General features: G+C 47.4%; 1 protein-coding gene across 1 annotated transcript in view; it reads left to right on the top strand.

Annotated features, from left to right (window-relative positions):
- The first annotated feature begins 10,413 nt into the window (after window positions 1–10,413).
- Window positions 10,414–16,781, top strand: part of LOC131669460 (uncharacterized) — a 78,499-nt gene continuing 72,131 nt past the window's right edge. Inside the window, exon 1 of the mRNA XM_058944335.1 lies at window positions 10,414–10,429. Coding sequence (XP_058800318.1) covers window positions 10,414–10,429 — 16 coding nt within the window. The remainder of the gene's footprint in view (window positions 10,430–16,781) is intronic.

Here is a 16,781-nt window from a genome sequence, read left to right on the forward strand (position 1 = left end):
TACAAAAAATTAAGGCGTGCAAACACTCGCGGCAGCTGCGATTATGCGCGAGCGAGGCATAACGTAGAGCCGACAAACCTCGGCGAGCTCGTCGTCCGTTGTTCTCTAATCAGCGACCAACTGTGTACAAAGAAGTTTGAAAATACAAAGACAGACAGAGACGCAGAATCGTGATTCCCCATCTCGAAACAACAAAACGCCAACGGCAAACAGGCATGAAAAAAAGGAGGTCGCGAACGTAAAAAAAAAAGAAGCGTAATCACGTCCGTCCCGTCGATAAATCATGACGAGTTATATGCGGCAAAAAGGAAAAAAAGGAACGAACGAAGATGCGAATCTAACGGCGATGCGCCGGAAGTACTCGAGGGCGTTAGTTTAGCTATGCGCGCGAGCGTCGTCGTAACGAACGCGCGCGCGCGCGCGCGTGGGCTTTATTAGTTCAAGGTGGCTGTCTGTTCCAGGCCGACCGCGTCATTTTAATCATCATGCGCTAGTTGCAAGCGAATTTCGCGCTTGTTTGATTTCTCTCACTCGCGGGCGCGCTGACTCGCTTCTGAATGATACTTCGTGCGATTATCGCTTGCGCAACGGCGAAGGCTCTCTGATGGGTGTGCGAACGCCGATCGGCGAACGGTTTCGTCAAACTACACTTTTTTTTCTTCATTTTTTCACTTGCCGTTGAGAAAATTATATTTCTGCGTGTGTCTTTTTCTTTGGCTTCGTGTGACGAAGGATTTTGCAAGTAAGCTCTCGACGAATTGGTTGTTAGCTGAAGATGAGCTATGGATGCTGCTATATTATTAGTATATGATTTGATCGCTAAACGAGGACCAAAAGTGTATCTAAGTAAATGAGAAAGAAGTTTCACGTCAATTTTTTTTACGATTCGTAACAGTGTTCATCTTTCAATATTTGAAATTAATCGACGGATATTATTTAACATATATTTATTTTGTAATTAATATCAGTACTTAATTAGACGATTACTTATGTACAAAATCAGACGATCAATCAAAAACACTTTTTCAATATAAACTATATCAGAAAATCCATGTTAAAAGAACAACTCTTTGTTAGGAACTAATAGACTATTCACTCCATCTTCTTTACATAAATACCAATTTCGCCAATAGTTCCTGGCCTTTTCAGGGTTTTTTTTATTAAAAAACAATTTTATAAATAATAAAGATAAACAGGTTATAAAATTGAGTTAATTCAGTTATCGAAAGAAAAATACAATTGCCATACACTTTTTTGTTTTCGTTATGAAGATAATACCACGTTCAAGATGAATTGAAAGTTTTTAATAGTTATAACAAGCATTTGCAATTCCCTTATGAGATGGAAGTCAATAAAACTATTTATTTTTTGAACATTACTCTTTATAAAAATATAAAAACAAATTGGTACTTAAAATCTTTGTGTTCTGATAAATTTCAAAAGTATAATTCTAGTCATACTTTAAATCAAAACAAGAATATCACTTCTATTATAGTAGTCAAAGCGATCTTTTTGTCTCGTAATATTTTCATGAAAAAACTTATATCTAGTCAGAAATACTGAACGATTCATAAACGTTAGTATCAATAATAAAATTAGGCAACATAATTTCTAACAAAAAAATTTTATTATAAACACCAGTAATAATAGGAATATGAATTTACCTATTACATTCAATCAAACTCTTTTCTCCTCATGAAATAGTGATTATAAAAACATAACATCAGCAGTCCACCATTAATTAACAAAAAACTCAACTCCAGTATAAAATTAGGTAAAGATCAACTCGAAAAATGAGATGAGACAGGGATAGTATGTAAGTTTGATTGTAATTCATCCAGCTAACTACGTGAGAAAAACAAAATGTAGTTTAAAGACTAATTAAATAACACAAAGATTCCATGGGAAAAGACAAAAAATTTTTACTGGCTCCATTCCATTTGATTGATGATTCGAATTATATTTTTAATTGGTTAATTTTTGATAGAGAAAGTAGTAAAAGACGTATGACAAAAGTGATTAATAATAATATTTACAATAACACTATCAATAGACAAAATAATACAAAGTTTTTTAATAAACAGTATTTAAGCCTGCTTAACGTTTTGAAAATATGTTTAAATACTATTTTTAAATGGAACAATATTCCTCTCATTAGTCTTACATTTTCATATTTAATTGTGTTGTTGACATCTTTGTGGTCTGTTTAATGTCATCTGTAGTTTGATTCTGTATATAAAGTCTCGCACTGATGTGTCAATCAACGGTTTCATTTGAAAATAATTTAGATCAATTTTTAACCTCTCGACATGTTGCAGATTTATGAGTGTGAATTTGAAATGTAGGTTATTGCAATATTTTATAATTCTTATACGTGAGTTTTTTTATAAAACTAAATATGGTAACCTCGTTATCTTTATTTATAAAATTATTTTTTAATAAATAAACCTGAATAAACCAATGGGGAATGATGAAATAAATAGTTTTTTCTTTCCTAACAAAGAGTTGTTTTCTCAGCATTGATTTTTTGATACAAATTGTTTCTGATTATGAAGAGAGAAAAAGAACATTCTTTCAACATAATCGTATTGTTAATTGAATGGAGATCGCACTCAACAGAAATCACAGCTTCTTCGGTTGATTGAAGCTTGATTTGTCTATTCTGTTTCCATAAGAAGGCAAGCAGATATCGACTGCAACAGCAGTTCAGTCAGAAATTAACTAATGAAAAGCGGCTTGTAAGGTTCCGCGGTTACGGATGTGTTATGCATCATTTCTTTCGGCTGCACTGAGTGCATCGTGGCCTGAAAGTTTATCGACACGAATCTTGCGGTAGAAAATTAATAATGGATGCTCTCGGAGCGAAGCCAAGTCCGCCGCGAGCACTGTCTCTTTCGTTTTGGCATTCCACCTCGTATCTCGTCGGTAACTCATTCGTATACACATCGATCTCCGAGCAGCTTGTCGACGAACCGTCGAGACAAATAAAACAGAATGCAGCAATAAAAGTAGCCTCTCTCTCTCTCTCTCTTTCTCTCTCGTGCGCGTCATCGTTATTTTTTCATAACTCTGATGTGGATCGTTACACTTGCTGGCTCGTTATACGATCACGCGCGTGCGATACGACGCAAGCTATAGTGTCGATTATTGTTAAGCGGCGAACGCGCGAAATCGACTTGATATACGGCCAGTTGCGCCCAGGATGTTTCAACGAAAACAGCAGAAGCCACTGTGTGATCGAGTTCGAGTTATAGTGGGTCCTTGTACGACGTTGCGCAACAAATACACACAATCAGCGCTCACTACCCTTTCACTCTCAATTCCGTTGAAAGGGAGAGAGTCAATCATAATCGAGAGGCCCCAACGACTTAATCGTTGGTCATCTCGCAACCCGCAAACAGGCAGCTCCGCGTATAACGCCTGCAGATTGGTTTGGTCGGCGCCAAGTCCGAGCATCAGGGGTGCGCGCGTTTTCACGGAGAGCGAGCGGCTGAATTGCGCGTCCGCGGCCGCTTCTCTCTGCTCGGTGTATCCACGTATATATATATATATACGTGCGTGCGCGGGAGTGGCGAGCCAGGCGCGTTCGAGCCGCGAGCATGGGTATAGTCGCCAAATAAGGCGAGGCCGCATAGCGTCGTCGTCGCTGTTGCAAGCGTCGAAGTCACCGCGCGCGCAGCGCCTCGCTCGCTCTTCTGCGCCTTTTCGATCGCCGATCGCTCGCTCGCCTCACGCGCACGGGGCGTCTGCCCGTTGCGCAATCGGTCCGACACCCGCGATGAGAAAAGCTGCCGAGCGTCGTCGTCGCCTTCGTCGTCGCGCGTGCAAGGAAGCCGTCGATTCCGCTTTCCGCCCCGGCAGAATTGCGCCGACCAACTCGTTTTCTGCGCACTCCGGGAGGAGGAGGAGGAGGAGGAGGAGGCACGCCCTGAGCAACTCTATTTCACTTTTCCTTCCAGGCTTTCATGGGCGTGCGGCGTGTAGAACCACGTATGGATGTATTCTCTTGCGTGCCGCTTCTATTTCACTTCTTCTTTTGCTTTTTATAATTCGCCGTTATTAGCAAAGATTCAGCTTCCTCGTTCGACTTAATTATTATCTTGCGCGCGTGTAGGATAATTCTTATGGATTTAGTTACCGAGCTCAAGCGCGACTGCGGCTCGTTACTCATTCAAGAGGTTTAGACGAGATGATGAATTATTTCGACGCACCCTCTTCTCCTGCGGAATATTCAAACGCGCTGCGAGATTCGTTCCACTTTAATTTCGCTTCTTTTTCAAACTGACTCAAGTTTTGTTCGTAAAAGACTACTTTAATTATAGAGAAAAGACGTGCGTTCACAATTCATTCGCACATAATTGTGAAATCGGTCGTTATATTCAAATAATCATTTGCAAACGTATAAAGTTAGATACGTCACGCGTATTAAAAAGCGATTCTGACGCGAATGGATTCGCCATGGAGCATCAGGAAGTTTCAAATTGACGCTTGCTTTTTAAAAGAAACGATATCCATAATATTAATAGAAGACACCTTCACCACCTTTGTATGATTCTCATCTTGAAATAGTTGTTGCACAAAAAGTAAATTTAAATCACGAGGAGATGAAATTCTACGTCTACGCACAAATCCACGAAGATTATCTTTATCGATATCGCGAACGCTTTGAAAAAAAAACAAAAAATGAAAAAGAAATTGTAAAACACCCTCGTGCAAACAATTCACGCACGATATTATGTTCCCTCGCACGGTGTTATTTTAAATGTAAATTCGCGCCACTCTCAAGTCGTTGTTGTGGTTTCTCTTTTTCTTTTTACAATTTCCTCTCATTCTCGTCTACGTCTGCCGCCATGGCAGTGCCACATGTAAATGGGTATTCTTATACGAACTTGAAACCGCGCCGCGGCGCACATGTGCCCGTAGATATGTAGGATTGTGTCTGCGCATAATGGTGTAAAATAGAAAATGACGGCAATCATCATCTCCTTAATCAATTTCCTCATCTCTCTCTCTCTCTCTCTCTCTCTCTCTCTCTCTCTCTGTGGATTTGTTCTCACAGATACAGCGCTTGTACAAGTTTGGCGCGTAGGCGTCCCATTGAAAATGCAAGTACACTCGGGTTAGAAGAGAAAATCTATATGCAGACATTGTAGAGCGATGTAGGCAAGTGTGTCAAAGTCAGCATGGAAATGTCAATTTGTGCAAGAGTGCGGCATGACTGGATTGGTTCGCCGAAAGGTAGCTCGCGCCGCCCGAGATGCGCTTTCGCAAGCGAGCGAATCTATCTCTCCCCGCCGAGTTTCGATGCTCTCAAGGTCGTACCGGTGGCTGGCTGGCTGGCTGGCTGGCGCGTTCTCAAAGACCGTAGCTCGCTCGCGGCGGCGCGGCGCTGCGCGGCCGGAGCGCAGATACACTTTCACATCGCCTATTTTGGCTCTACGGGCTCTACGACGCCGGCGCTGTAGCTCTCGAAGCAGCTTCTGTGATAAATAGCGATCGGGCCGCTGCATTAATCATAGCGCGCGCGACACGCCCGCGATTGTGTGCCCCGTTCGCTTCCCATAGCGGCGACACCGCCAGCGGAGTGAGCGGCGCCGCGCGGCGACTTTATTAGAGCGCCGAGTTTCGCCTCGGACCGTCGTCGGCGCGCTTATCTCGCGCACTCTGTGTTTATCGCTCGGCTACCTTTTTCTCGGCCGCAGCCGCCCCACCGTGTGCGTAGCGAAACTCGGCTGGCAAATTGGCCGCCGAGAGGACGGACAATCGGCGCCGAGGCTCTTAGTGCTCCGACGTCGTCGCTGCGTCGTTGCTTTTCCTCCGATCGACCGTGTCCGTCGAGCCACGTCGTGGGATTTTTCGCCGGCGCGAGCTTCGACCGGTTGCGTTTATTTTTTCTGTTTCTTTTCTCTTTTTCACCTTCGCGCGCTCGAATCCGCGCCCCGCCAATTACGAAAGCCATCGCCCGTCTCTCGCCAGACTGCACAATTAACATACATGCACTCTCTGCGCTGTCGTACCGTGGACTCTTGTTCGCAATGCTTCTTCATTTATCGACGCTATAAATTTCGCTATTGGTTACAATATTTTACGCGATACTTGTGTTTTTCGTTTTTTCGTTCATTACGACGCCAATGCGCGCCAGTGATTTTACTACCGCGCTCCGGTGATTTACGATTGTGCGTGTGTGCGCAATGCTTTTCTCATTCGTTATTAATTCTTTTAGGTGAACTTTCGTTATTAGCTCTCGGCAGCCTCACTTTATGTCGATGAAATGAACGGGTGCCGTTAAATGCGAGCTTGTCGATAAACAAAAGTCTGCCTGCCAGTCTATTTTCTTCTCCCGAACAACTTTTGCCGCTCATACTCGCTCGATAATAAACGAGCTCTTCGCGCGGATGTAAAAGCGGGAAATCAATCGTGCAGCGATGAAACGCCACTGTCGTAAAAAAATCTCTCTCGGTTATACGCGCTCGGAGGAAGGTTTCCCGCGAAGAAGGAAACGACAATTTGAAAGGAAAGAAAGACTTCCAAGAGCGAAGCTTGAATCCGTACGGCGATTTATTAGCATTCCCTTTTCCCAATGGACAGTTCGCGATCGCGTACTCGCGCGCGCGAACAACGTTAGCTGGAAGCCCGTTACGAAGAAGAAGAAGAAAAAAAGAAGATCGCTTCGATAGCCCCGGCAACTAGTTTCCTTCAAGCTGGCTTCTTTCCAGGCGCGCAGCGCGTGGGAAATGGCAAATGCGTGCAGAGCGAGCGCCCTGCGCGGAAGAATCCTCGCGCCGAGTTTTTCATTCGCGTGCCGAGGATGCGCCGAGTACCGATCGCTTTCCTGCCGTCAGAGACACGAGTTTTCTCGCGGTCACCGGCATTGTTTCTTTCTTTCCTTTTCCTTTTCCTTTTCTTTTGCTTTCGCCTTTGCTTTTTGGCAAGGATTAGAGATGCGCGTTCGAGCTATTTTCGGAGTCTTCGTAATGTTAGCGAGGCTGACGGGTTTGGCGACTCTCTGCCTGTCGATGCTGATGACATCTTTGTGGTTACAGGTATTATTATTATGATTCACGGACTTTTTTCTTCTGCCTCTTTAATTTGTAAAGAGTCATTTGTCATGTTGGCGAAACTCTTCAAAGATAAAGTTACCGATGCAAAATGCTGATCAGGCGATAAGCGCCAAGTTATTGAAAAACCTTGCAAAAAGCTACGTTCCTCTCAAGTTTTACTAAAACCCATCTATTAGCTAGGATATCCTCTAAATTATTCTTCAATTACATTATTTCGTCTGTTCAACCGATCATTAGTACTAATAATTGTATTAACCAAATAAAAAGATGAAGACATTAACGTAAACAGTAAAACCAAAAAAATATTCAAAGTAAATGTGATATGCTAAGCAAAATTATACATTAGTAATATTTGTTCCGGATGTAGATTAAAATATTGTTCTGATCCGCCTACTGGTAGGACTGGGCAGTCTCTGTATAGATGCCTAATAGTTATATGATTTGCCAGCAGGTGTATTAGAACATTATAAAACTAGGCCTGGAAAAGGTACAATAAACGTATGTACTGTTATTTAAATTACATTTAAGAAATTCGTCATCAGATAGGTACGTTATTACTTACCTAAGAGAACAAGCGTTTAGTGTGTACAATCTGTATGAATCTGTTGAAGAATTTTCCAGTCCAGTTGGAAGGAAAAATAATAAGCCCTGCGCCAATCGAAGATACGTTTAACAGTGCTATTTCAGCGCTCGAAAAGCATCAAGTTGATATACAAGTACTTCCTCGAGGAATAATTCAAATATAACGACATAAACAATCAGTCAGTCAAAGGATAATTGCTCGCTCGCTCACCGGAGATAATTGACTTTTCGAGGCAATTTCCGCGCGACTCGGCGGTGCGCGAGATGTTTATTAAAAGGCGCTTGGGCATGTATACACATCTCTCGGATCATGCGCTGCAAAACAATTAATCCCGACGCAAATTGTTGCCAGTCATGGGAGAGCAGAGCTACGGCCGGCGGCTTGTAATGGCTTTGTCCGTGAATGCGACAGCGTCGCGGCTGCTGCGTGCGCGAGCTGAAAAAAAAAAGAAAACAAGAAGAAAAAAAGACCGACGTCGCGCGATGATGCTGCGAGCCGAGAGAGAGAGAGAGAGAGAGAGAGAGAGAGAACGCTACGACTTGGTTCGGGATCGGAAGAATTTCTCCGCGCTCCTCGGCTCTTTGTAGAAAGCTTCGTACTGTTCGAGCGCTGGATGAGGCAGAGAGCTTTCATCTTCCTGCCTGTTTTCTTGTTTGAGCGGGTATCCGTTTGCTCGGCGGCGAAGCCTTTCCGTATATGCCCGCGCGACATTCCGTTCGTATCGTCGCCGCAGCTATGATTAACTTCGGCGACTTCGGCAACATTCCTCGCTTCGCTGCAGCTCGTCGCGGACCCGTCGGCGATTTCCAGGAGGATCCTTTCGATGAGAATCTCGCGGACGCCTGTACCAGGTGAAACGTCGACGTAGCCACGCGTAACATCAGGTGTTAAAATTTTCATTTTAACGCTTGACGAAGGCGATAAAAGAAACGACAGAAGAAGAAGAAGAAAAAGACGCGGACGGTCGTTCGCGTAGACGTGTATTATGTATATAGGAAAACTTCTTCCCGGTAAACATGACGTAAAAACGAGCACGAGAGCAAACGACCTTATCACCGGAGTTATACGGCAATGACGGATGGATGGACGTAGCAGCAGCAGCAGAATACCGCTAATCCGAAATTGCTAGAGAGAGAGAAAGAGAGAGAGAGAGAGAGAGAGACTGTTAAAGTGCAGGTTAATGTGCACACGAACGTTACGTCCGTCTGTGATGATCTTGATCTGTAATAAGCGACGCTGCACACGCGGCTGAACTCGTAAGGTTAGACGCGCAAGTACAAGCTCCTTTTTTTGTTGTTACGAGTATTCTTCCTCCTCTATATTTCTAACTAATACTACTCGCGTGACTTTACTTATTTATGTTTATTTCTCTTTTATTATTTCGTTTCGAAAAGTGTTCTTGGATACTTCTCTGCTGTCAGAGTTTTTTTTTCCCACGCAGCACCGTTTGCCAATTGTCGCAGAGTGAAATGCGCGGCACGTCGAGAAATGCAAACTCACGCACACGAACGCAGCCGCGATAGCACGCAGCAGCAGCGATATTCAGAATTTCGTTCGATGAGAGCATCCCTGAAAACGCCCGAAGCTCGGGAATTCGCAATGTTGCAGGCTGACGGTGCGAACGGTGCGCCTGACATGCGGCTCGATCGAGCTTGAAAAGTCGGAAAGGCAGCGCGCGACGCGCATTGTTTCTAACGTCGCGGCATGCCGTTCGTCGAAGCGACGATCGTTGCCGTTATGCGCGGCAAAAGTGTCGGCGAGGCTGGCGAGCACGACAGTTGCCGATCGCCACAGCTGCCGCGAATGCACGCGTGTGTGCATACGCATGCGTAGGGCCCGTTCCCGTTGTTACTGTTGTGCACGGCAGTCGGACACGCGATATAATCATATCGAAAAGCTGCGCTACGGCAGAGCGAGGCGGCGCAGGCCCGTTGGCTGCCCACGCAGCGATTTGCATTTCGCGCCGGCGCGAGCGCTCGTCAAAATCGTTTCCACTGGCCTCGAATCCTCGGCGCCGTTGTTGCGCCGTTCTCGCGCGTTGCGCACCCAAGCCCACTGCACCGACGGCTAGTCCGAGCTCGTTGCCGGCTGCCGCTTACGCAAAGGAGAGCCGCGCAACCCGGGGCGCGCGGCTCCTCGAGAGCGCCACCCGATTCTCGCCGCTGCGAGTTAATTGCGCGTCCGCGGAAGTGGCGAAGGTTGCGCACCGCGGATACATCGGCCCAAATGACTGCCGCCCGGAGACCCCGCGCGCGATTGTATTTAAAGCAGGCCCGGGTCTAGCGCTCATGCGGGAGTAATCGTCCGCTCGCTCGCCTCTCGTCCTTTGCGCAAGGTTATCGGGAAAGAGAAGAGAGAAATGACGCAACCCGTTCGCCAAGCTACGTACCGAAGACAATGCCGAGTGGCAACCCACGAAGCGAGCCGGCGAACCGTGACCAACTTGCCTTTTCCTCTCTCTCTCTCTCTTTCTCGTTGCTTCGTTCGCCGCGAGATCACACTCGGACTTTCCGCGTGCGAGTGCCCCTCTTCGCTCGGATCGTCACTGTCGACGAGAGCACACGCTTTCCAGTTCTATGAAAATCGCGACGAGCGATGGGTCGCTCGTTCGAACGCGATTGTTCCCAGACCCGGAACTTGCAGCCCAACATTTTACCGTTCACGGGCGAAAAGAATGGATGGTCGAGTCATTTCAGTCTATCGCGGGCACATTAGGTGCAGCAGCGCATGTGTCGAAGAAAAAAATTGTTTGACAACGGCTCGATCGAAATGCCCGTTCCATATGGTAAGCAAGCTGTTCACTCGAGCGAGTGCACGTTCACTTTTCGTTTGCCTTCAAGGTGTCGCGGCGTTCGAAACGAAAAAGAATTGCAACTGGTTCCCCCTTCCCCCCTATCTTCATGCCGAATTAAAATAATGAGCGCGCTTACATCGATGACGATTGCGCGCGAAGATAACCGTCATCAAAATCAATCGGTTAGGCTACTTAGCCGTCAACAACAACCCTCCCCGAAGAAAAAAAAGAAGAAGAAGAAAACGAGGCTCTTCCTGCCTCGAGGCTTTAATTGCTACGGCACGAGCAAATAAGCGCGCGGCCATTCGTTGGCAGTGGCAGCCCTCCTCCGATCTCCATATCGGGCGCGAGACGCTCCCGCGGAGAGATCTTCTCACCCGAATATTCGAAACTGCAGCCGATTGCGTTGCGTGCTTGAGTTGTGTATTCTGGATTCACTCCTATTACGGTGGCATTACGTCGACGTGTAGCCACTTTTACTCACTCTCTCTGGAGAGTGGGCGACCACGAGAAATTTCGGCACTTTCACTTGTTGCTTGCGGCCGGCAGGCGCGCGCGCTACCGACGGTTGATTCATGCCGGATGTTGCGCGCAGGCGATTATCGTCGCTGCGTGTGCGTGAGCTGCATCCTCGATTGCCTTGATTTCGGTTTCGATCTTCTTTTTCTTCTTCTTTCCTTTGCGCACGGACCATAGATTCGAGTGATAGATAAATAGACACGACGACGAGCCGCTTCGTGAGGGAATTTTCAAACACTGCCCCCACCCTCGTCTCCCGAGGAAGTTGAAGTTAAGGCCTCGTGGTGCGCATCGCTGATTTATCGCCGTCCGAAGTTCTGTCCTTTCGGTAAACGCACTGCCGAGCTTCGTGTCGTCTATTATCATGGAAAATGACAGCGTATTGTAAAGAATGTCATACGCCCGTGGAATCGTTTAAGCGACATCTATAGCAATTGGCTCGGGCAACATAGTTTTATGGAAACAAAGTGAAGCGTGGAAAGCGTCAGCTATCGCGCGCTTCCGCTAATATAGCCGCACCGAGGTATCGCATATAATCATACTCATCTGCCCGCATTTAATTAGATTGGTTAATATTTACAAACTGACTCATTACCGATGCGCGCACACCTTAGCTCTCTTAGGGGAGTCCGTGGTCGCGTGGCGACGGCCTATTATCGTCGAGACGTGAAAAAGCGTCAATCACGGCGCCTGATTTTCCTTCTGCGCCACGTGCGCCGTTCCTACGTATTTCCACAAAGTGCGTTTGCCAACCATTACATCAGGTATGCGTATGACAGTGTGCTTCGCTTCGCGACGTCTCATTTATTTTTTTTTTGTTTTCGCCGTCGAAAAAAATAAAATAAAAAAGATTAAAAACTAAAGAAAGATGTGAAGTTGTAGAAGCAAAGGGTCCTTGACTCTTTCCGACTCCTACCGGAGGTGAATAATTAAAAACGAAGGACGCACACGGTTGGAAGTTCTAAGGCATTAATTTGCGCGACGAGTATCCTGCTGGTGGTTTTCGCGCGCGAAGACATATTTGCGAGCGCGTTCCGCGAAAGTCTCGGATCTTGCGCGTCGCGTCCCCTCCTCGTCGGCGGCTCGACGTGGCAGCGTTTATTCGCGTTGCGCGTTGACAAAGTGCAGGCAAAATGAGCAGACGCGTCGCTTTTCCGGAGACGGTTATTTTTAACCGTTGCGAAAATAGGTTTTCGCGCGTCTTACCGTGACATCATCTACGACGGCGTACGACGATCATCAGCCAGCCGTCACGAAGGAAAAGAAAAAAAAAAAAGAAGCAGTTCTTTCATTCCGCTTCTTCTTCATTTTTTATGAACGCGCCGGGGCGGGGGCTTGCATTACGTGATCCTTTCATGTTGCCATGGAGGCGTGCAGCGTAGGCGCTGAGGTAATTTCAATTGATACGCGACGTGACGCTGCTTGGTGCCGGCGGTGTACATTGAACTCGACGGTGCGTCGACACGGACTGCCGATCGCGCAATTAGCCGCGAGAGAGTCGTCGATTATGGAATTGATTTTCAATGCTCCGGCTAGTATTTCTCTCGCTCTCTTCGTTAGTCGCCTTTTTGCAAATCCACGTCGCGGTATAAGCGCAGCAACTCCCCACACGAGTCTTAGATTACTCGCGAGCTGATGATTGCCGGACGGAATTAATCTCCACGCACAACAGGCTTGTGGGAAGGTCTCTTGCAGGAAATGCACCTGCGATTTTCCTTTTCTTGATTAACGAGTGCCGAGTGCTGTCGAGCTAATTTTCCGTGTGATTAATTAAGCGCCCTAGGATCCGTTGGTATCGTCGCTGATGATTCTCTCGGCGTTGCGTTCACTTTCATAGGTTTTAGTGATCGCGCCGTCATTACACTATACTAGTGGTTCAGATCGTACAAAAACTTGGCGACAATCCTGAGTCACCGCGATCAACGAGTAGCTGATTTTATCAATTGCTGTAATAAACAGCCAGCAAAGCGAGCAATTAGTTACAACAAACTCGATTAATCCATGTGAAAACTATTTTTCGCATTCGTATCTGTTCGGTTGAGTTCCATCTAAGTAAATATGTAAGCAACGCACACGTAAATACAGCGTTTTCAATCGCGCAATACATTCGCAACGAAAAAAAAATAGAACTCGCCTACTTGCGAACGAGAAAAAATATCGTTCGAGTGATCTGGCCTAGTTCGTTCTAAACGAAGATGCGTCGGCGCGTCGAGCGTACGTATCCGTGATAATAGCGCACTCATTAGCGATATAAATAGGTAACGAGACGGACTTTCTCTAAATTTCCCTCAGCATCAGCAAAGGTTGCACGAAACTGCAGAAGGAGAGGGGTGGGGAGAGAAGGAAGAGAGCCCCTTCTACATACTTATACAGATGCCTCACCAATATCATCTTCTTTTTTTCTTATTATTATGCTTGGCAAAGAAAACGAAAGCCGTGCGACGTACACTGTTGATGAGCGGATAAAAAAGCGCCTTCAAAAGAATTCCGATCGATCTTCGGATGCTCGGGCGTGTATGAAATCGACGTCGACGGCAATATCATTCCTCATGCTGTAATTAAACCCAGAGAGAGAGAGAGAGAGAGAGCCCTCTCGGAAATTAAAAAATCTCATCTCCGGGAGAGAGAAAAGAAAGGTGGGATCGCGACGTATCTGATGATCGGAGAGATCGGTTTTTTGACCTCCACCGTGGCATGCATAATCCTACGTAGCGGAGCGCGGAAAATTGTTCTGGCAACGGTATACCGAGGCTACAGTCGAGCGCAGTGCGCGCGCGAAAATCGGCGAGCCGCCGTTGCGGCATTGTCCTTTCCGAGGCGCGCGCGCTTTCGCATGCGTCGATTTTTCGATATACCGTACAGTTGATTGGGCCGTTTGATCGCGGATACATATACATCGCTTCCGTTTTCGCTTGACGTTCGCGCGCGCTCGGGTAATGACTGCGCGCTGCCTTCCCAAGGAATGCCAAGAGGCTTCTTTGCGAAGAGCCGAGGTGAAATCGCTTTGCTACTCCTATTGCCGCAGCGCTCGAGGAGGATTTTAAAAAACGATTTGTACGTGAGAGCCGCGGCCACGGGGATGCCCGTAAATTTCTCGCTTTACGCCGGCGTTATCGCTAATTAGAAGTAAAAGTAAGGAAGATCGACTGGGCGCGCGGCCGTAAGAATTCTGCGCACCCGATAAGAATCACCGACGTTTTCGCGAGCGAAGAAAAAAAAAACGCGTTTTGTAACTGTCGGATTGGAGCCAAGCTAAGCGCGCGTCTGCGCTCTCTCGGACAAACGGGATGGACGAGACGATCGCTCCGACGAGGTGCGAATGGCCGCGCTATCGCGGAGGCAATTCAAAAATTGGCACGTATCGTCGACTCCTCCCGTCGCACGCGCGAGCTTGCGACGAGCGCGCTTTCGATTTGGCGGAGGCTCACTTCGCGTCCTCGCGGGCTCGCACGCGCGCCTGCAACCGATCTCTCACTCTACTTCGCGCGTAACACATTTCTCGGTCGACGATATACTTTCACGGCTTCCTTAAGCAGCCGACGGCGGCGCGCTGCGTAGGCGTCGCGAAAAGAAAAAGAAATCTCGCGCGCGCTCTTGAGAAATCGAGCCGTGCGCTTTATCAGAGAGGGAGAGGGAGAGGGAGAGAGAGAGAGAGCTTCTCCTTATTTCGCACTCGACCGCCAGAATCGCATCTTTTGCCCGCATATACGACGTGGCCGTGAAGCCAGTTTATGTACGCCAAAATATCACCTTCCATTCGTACTTCTCGACGGCTCTCGTATCAAAGCTAAAGTCATCGTTACGTCAGCTGCGCCGTTGCGAAAAAAAGGATGAAAATGCGAACGGGGGATACGTGCACGAGAGCGCTTAGTCGTGAATTTAAATTTGCGACACGTATTATGCTGATGAGCGTCGCTGCCGCGCGAAAAGAAATAGAAGAGAGAGCAAAAAAAAGTAACGATTCGTGTCATGGTGGCTTGGTCGACTGTCGCTTGTCTCTCTCGATGCGAGACACACCTATGACGGATCTTCATTGCTATACCGATTGGCGTCTCCGTTTTGCATATGTGCTTTCGACGTGCCTCGGTTGTCATCGACGAGAATAGCATCGCGAGGTTTTCCCGAAACTTATAGCCGTTCTTCTGCCGCCTCTCGTTGGCAATCAGAAACGCGCGCGCGTGGGTGGCGTCGTTGCGAAAGCGCGAAAAAAACACACACACCAAGGATCGGCTCTCGGCGATCGCAACGCGTAATTCAAGCTTGATCGCAAATTGCCAGCGGGACGCGAGCGAGGAAACGTAAGGCAGAGCTCGACCGACGCACGCTGTCCGCAAAAGTACTCGCGCGGCAGATGAAACTCTCGCGGTAGTTGGAGCGATACGCGATATCGTTGCACAACCGTATTGGGCGACATTTGCATCTCTCTAGCTCTCGCTCTCGCAATTAAAAGTCCGAGGGCGCGTGTCTGTGCGCGCGCGTTACGTAAATGTGCCTGTGCGTAACTCGTCTTCGCGCAAGTGGCTCGTCGGCGGCGTATCTGGCTGCGCGCGGAGAATTCATACGTCACGCTGACGCGGAAAATGGAAAACGTAACTGCGAAAAATTGCACCCTCTCGCGTCGGCCGGCCGCACGCAGTTTACAACCGTTAACCTCGAGAGGTACGCAGGTACAGTTAGCGAGCCGAGACGATGCTAGCATTGCGTAATTTCGTTATGGTCTTTTGCGTTTCGCGCTACCAGTCGTAGAGCCCAGCTAATACATATCGGACGACCTTGGCGATATCGCCGAGAGAGGAGTAATTATCGAGAGGAGGCGGCTGGTAGCCGATTATTATGGGTGTGTGTTTGCTCGCCGCCCGCCATGAGAAAGAGAGTGAGTCGACCTTAATTGGCTTGTGGCGCGGGCACCATTTCAAGGTGGATCTTCGCGTATAGCGACTTGGGAAAGTGTTCGAGTTTCCGCTTTTTTTCTTTTTTTTTCCGGGCGCTGTTATTTAACGACCAAACGGACAAGGCTAGCCGCCTTGGCTATATAATCACGCTTAGCCACCTTTTGGTTATAAAGCGACAGATTGTCCACCGTCGCGTGAGAGTATTTTCGTGTTTTAAAGGCACTGCCGCGGCGTATATTCGCGCGAGAAACAATGCCAGGGAATTAACTTGCCGCGCGCGACAACCGCTTGTTTTTCCTCTCTTCGCTCGGCTATGTTTTTTTTTCTATCTTACTAATTATGATGCTGCCGCTGGATTTTTTCTTCCAACAATTACCGAGACTTAGGTTTACGTTTGTTAATTGCTAGCTGTAAAAATATGCGATAGCCAGGGATAATTAAATTTTTCAAAAGTAAAGTACTGAATATTTCGTGGAGCAGTGACGCCATGCGCGTGCAAGGAATTTCAACAGCGCAAATTTATTAAAACAGAAGTACAAATTAGAAGAGAGAGGGGGGGGGAGAAGGGAAAAGGAAACGTAATTCAAAAATTTTCACGTCGCTGCACCTACAAAAGCGCAAGTGGAACGATCTCCCTGCACGCGCATTACATTTCAATTAACAAGTCGGTCAGCGCGCGGGGGAAAAAGAAAACGAGGAAGAAAATGCAAGCGAAGGTTCGCCCACACGCGCGCACGAAGGAAGGGGGCGCGCGTAGATTTGCCAGGGAGGCTAGGCAGATGTCGAGCGAGGCAGGTGGAGAGCTCGTACACGATGGGAGCGCGCGCGCGCGGACAATGCCGGAGGAGGTCCGCGCGCGCGCGCCGCGTCAAATGGCCTGCGCCAAAACCACACGCCTCTCGGCCCACAGGTGTTCCCGTGGCACTACGGTT

The sequence above is a fragment of the Phymastichus coffea genome, unplaced genomic scaffold (genome assembly GCF_024137745.1).
Source record: "Phymastichus coffea isolate CEN01 unplaced genomic scaffold, Cenicafe_Pcof_1.1 PCOF00093, whole genome shotgun sequence".
Classification (NCBI taxonomy): Eukaryota; Metazoa; Arthropoda; class Insecta; order Hymenoptera; family Eulophidae; genus Phymastichus; species Phymastichus coffea.